The 3,151-nt window shown below is 50.3% G+C and overlaps 1 protein-coding gene across 1 annotated transcript; it reads right to left on the reverse strand.

The window, feature by feature from the left end:
• Positions 1-1,995: 1,995 nt before the first annotated feature.
• LOC124666314 (embryo-specific protein ATS3A-like) lies at positions 1,996-2,950 on the reverse strand. The gene has a single exon (XM_047203657.1). It carries the CDS (start codon positions 2,744-2,746, stop codon positions 2,186-2,188), a length of 561 nt encoding a protein of 186 aa, XP_047059613.1. The 5' UTR covers positions 2,747-2,950; the 3' UTR covers positions 1,996-2,185.
• Between the last annotated feature and the right edge of the window lie 201 nt (positions 2,951-3,151).

The raw sequence follows: 3,151 nt of genomic DNA on the forward strand, positions 1-3,151 counted from the left end.
AACGACAAGGACGCTCGGAGGGGCGACCTCGACGCGGCGATCGCCATGTCCATCCGCGACTCCGGCAAGCCGCTGGTGGACCTCACCGACGACGGCGAGGCAGGACCAAGCGGCTTGGTGAAGGACGAGCCCGTCGACGAGCCCGTCGACGAGCGCGTCAAGCAAGAGGTCGTCACCGACGCCATGTACAACTTCCAGCAGTACTACGACGTCTCCGGCCGCCGCAAGTGGTTCTAGATTAGGTTTAGTTTAAATTTAGTCAAATTTCGTTCGAATCTATGTAAGTTTGGACGAATCTTAATCGAATCTCGTTAAGTTTAAAATTTCCGAAATTTTGTTTGGGGGACGTGACTGGGGAGCGACGTCCCCCAAACACGGTACGAACGAAACACGTCCCCAAACGCTCAATCCGGCGCGGTTTTGGGGGACGGTTTGGGGGACGCGACTGGAGATGCTCTAAGACTTGGGTCTTTGATTTCCTGGTAAGATCAACTGAACGTGAACGGATGGTGGTGGTGGTGGTGGTGGTGATTTGGCATTTGCGGCTGGCTCGGAATGGTACAAAAAACGGAGAACCGATGAGACACCCACATAGTATTGCCGAACAATGTAAAGCATATGTCGAGATGATCGAGCTGCATATTTTCAAACCAGATTCCTCTACTAGGCGTGAGACCTGCCAGTCAGTGCCCCGTTGGTCTCCGCCGCCAGAAGGTACGGTTCATATCAATGTTGATGCAACTTTGTTCTCTTCCTCTCGTCGGATAGGAATTGGCGTCGTGATTCGGAACCACAAAGGAGAATGTTCGGTTGCTTGCAGCGAACTCGTCCAGGAGGTTATGACGCCTGATGTCGCTGAAGCGTTGGCTCTCCGCCGCGCTCTGTCCCTTGCTGGAGAAGAAGGTTTCGACAAGCTGATGATCGACTCTGATTGCATGTCTTTGGTTCAACGGGTCAAGTCCTCAGAGATTGACTGTAGCCATGTTGGGGTTGTGGTTCAAGACATCAAGGCACTTGCCTCAGGCCTTTCCTCGGTGTTCTTTAATCATGTTTATTGTCATTGTAATATTGCGTCTCATACCTTAGCTCGCTCCACGGAGCAATTTATTCTGTCATTTTTAGAAACACTATCCCGGATTGTATCTCGCAGACATTTTGTAATGTTTTGTCATGATCAATAAAGAGTTGTATTCTCTAAAAAAAAAGAGCTTGGATTAATTAAACCTGGCTGCACATATATGGAGAGTGAACCAGACATATTTGTGGGATTTGTTATGGTAAGTTAGGAAGTTATTGATTTTCCTAATTTTAGTCCAATCTCAAATCATTCATCCAGGGGGTCTTGTGTAAAAAATACTCTCGCGCTAATTTCCGTGCCAAAAAACTATAAGCACTATAGAATGGAATGGAGGGAGTACTACTAGGAGAAAAATAGTTATTTTCATGGACGATTAAGGGGTACAATTTTTTGGGTTTACATAAAACTCCTTTTGGGTAGATCATAAACACAATTAAACCTCTTTATGGGTATTTTACCAATGTACACTCAACTCTGGGTATATAATCCAAGACCAGTGAATTTTTGAGTAAATAACCAATTTTCACAAAAAGGAATGCTCCGGTCTATCAGGAAGATAATTATGATCATTTTCATTTTCTTTTTGGTCCATGATTATTAGTATTGGGTTCTTTATTGTAAAAGAAAATATCTACAGTACCAGAATGATCTCCCAACCTGCTCATTTTCATTTTGGTTCATGATCATTAGTATTGGTTTCTTTGTTGTGATGAAATAGAATATCGACGAGGATTCTGCTCTCCCGAGAGATTGTTGACTTCCCAGCGGATCCAGATCGATCCTCTGGCATAACCCGTGTGGATCCGTTGACGTCCAAGAAAAATCTCGTACTGCATTCATCTTCACTTTCACGCATTGAACAAGTCGATGGATAGCTACCTCGCCATGCTATGCTAATGTCTCCGGGGAAACAATCATCAAACAAAAACAGAGAGATTGGAGCGGTTTTATTCGTGTCATATACATCTCGATCAGGATTACACAGATCGCATATTGAAATTCTGACCAAAATAGTAAGCAGTATATCTGGCAAGCTCGCCGTACTGGATCGACAAAATCATCGTACATACAAGTAAGTGCTAGCTCCACGATCTGCTTCGGCCATGGCTACATCGCTTGGACCGCAGCGGAGGCAGAGGAGGACGACGAGGGGGATACGAGGCGCGTGCAGCGGTCGAGGCCGTACCAGACGTTGTTGGGCAGCGGGTCCCCGTAGCGGAAGGTGGAGGGCGTGCCGGGGGAGGCGGGCTCGTACACCCTGATCCACTCCGGCGTCCACCCGGAGCGGCCGGCGCGGCGGACGTAGAGGTAGCAGACGCCGTACCCGCAGGGGCCACCGATCTTGAACGTGTCGGTGGCGCACCGGTCGAACGCGCCGGCGAAGCCGCCCAGCTGCGCCGCGTACACCTCGTCCTTGTACACGTCGCCGAACGCCAGGCTGATCGTGTCCGACGTGTGCGCCGGGGACGCGCAGCTCGTCTTGATCTGCACCGTGTACCAGCACGTCCGCGCGCTCACGCCGCCGGCGGCGCTGGTCGTCTGCGCGAGGTGGCTGTTGTCAAGGCGTGGCTGCGGTTGGAACGAGGAGGCGGCGGAGGCGAGGCTCAGGTAGGTGATGAGGGCGAGCACGAGGAGCAGCGACGGCGCCGGGCACCTACTGCAGGCCATGGCAAGATCGGTCGTGGTGGTGGGAGCTGGGCAGCTGCAGTGGACCGGGGAGTCGACGGTGGACCGTGGTTGGCTGCCTATTGGTCGTAGTGAAATTTATATGTGGCATAGCGAGCCTGGCCTGATCTGTCAAGATTGAAGACCGTGGCCATCGCAGCTGCAGGCCTGCAGCCGGCCGGTCTGGTGGATCGATGTTGTGGAGGGCCACACATGTGTCTCGTGTGATCATATAATTCGTGGACATGTGCTATGAAGAACACGATTATGGCTCTCCATGATCCACGAGTATTGTCGTCATTGTCTTCATTGAACACACACAAAAAATTTGGTAGGGAGGCCGTGTCGTGTCCTTTTTGGAGAATGACAGAGTATGATATGTTTGATATGTGTTCTTTCTTCACTTGG

This window comes from Lolium rigidum, chromosome 6 (genome assembly GCF_022539505.1).
Source record: "Lolium rigidum isolate FL_2022 chromosome 6, APGP_CSIRO_Lrig_0.1, whole genome shotgun sequence".
Taxonomy (NCBI): Eukaryota; Viridiplantae; Streptophyta; class Magnoliopsida; order Poales; family Poaceae; genus Lolium; species Lolium rigidum.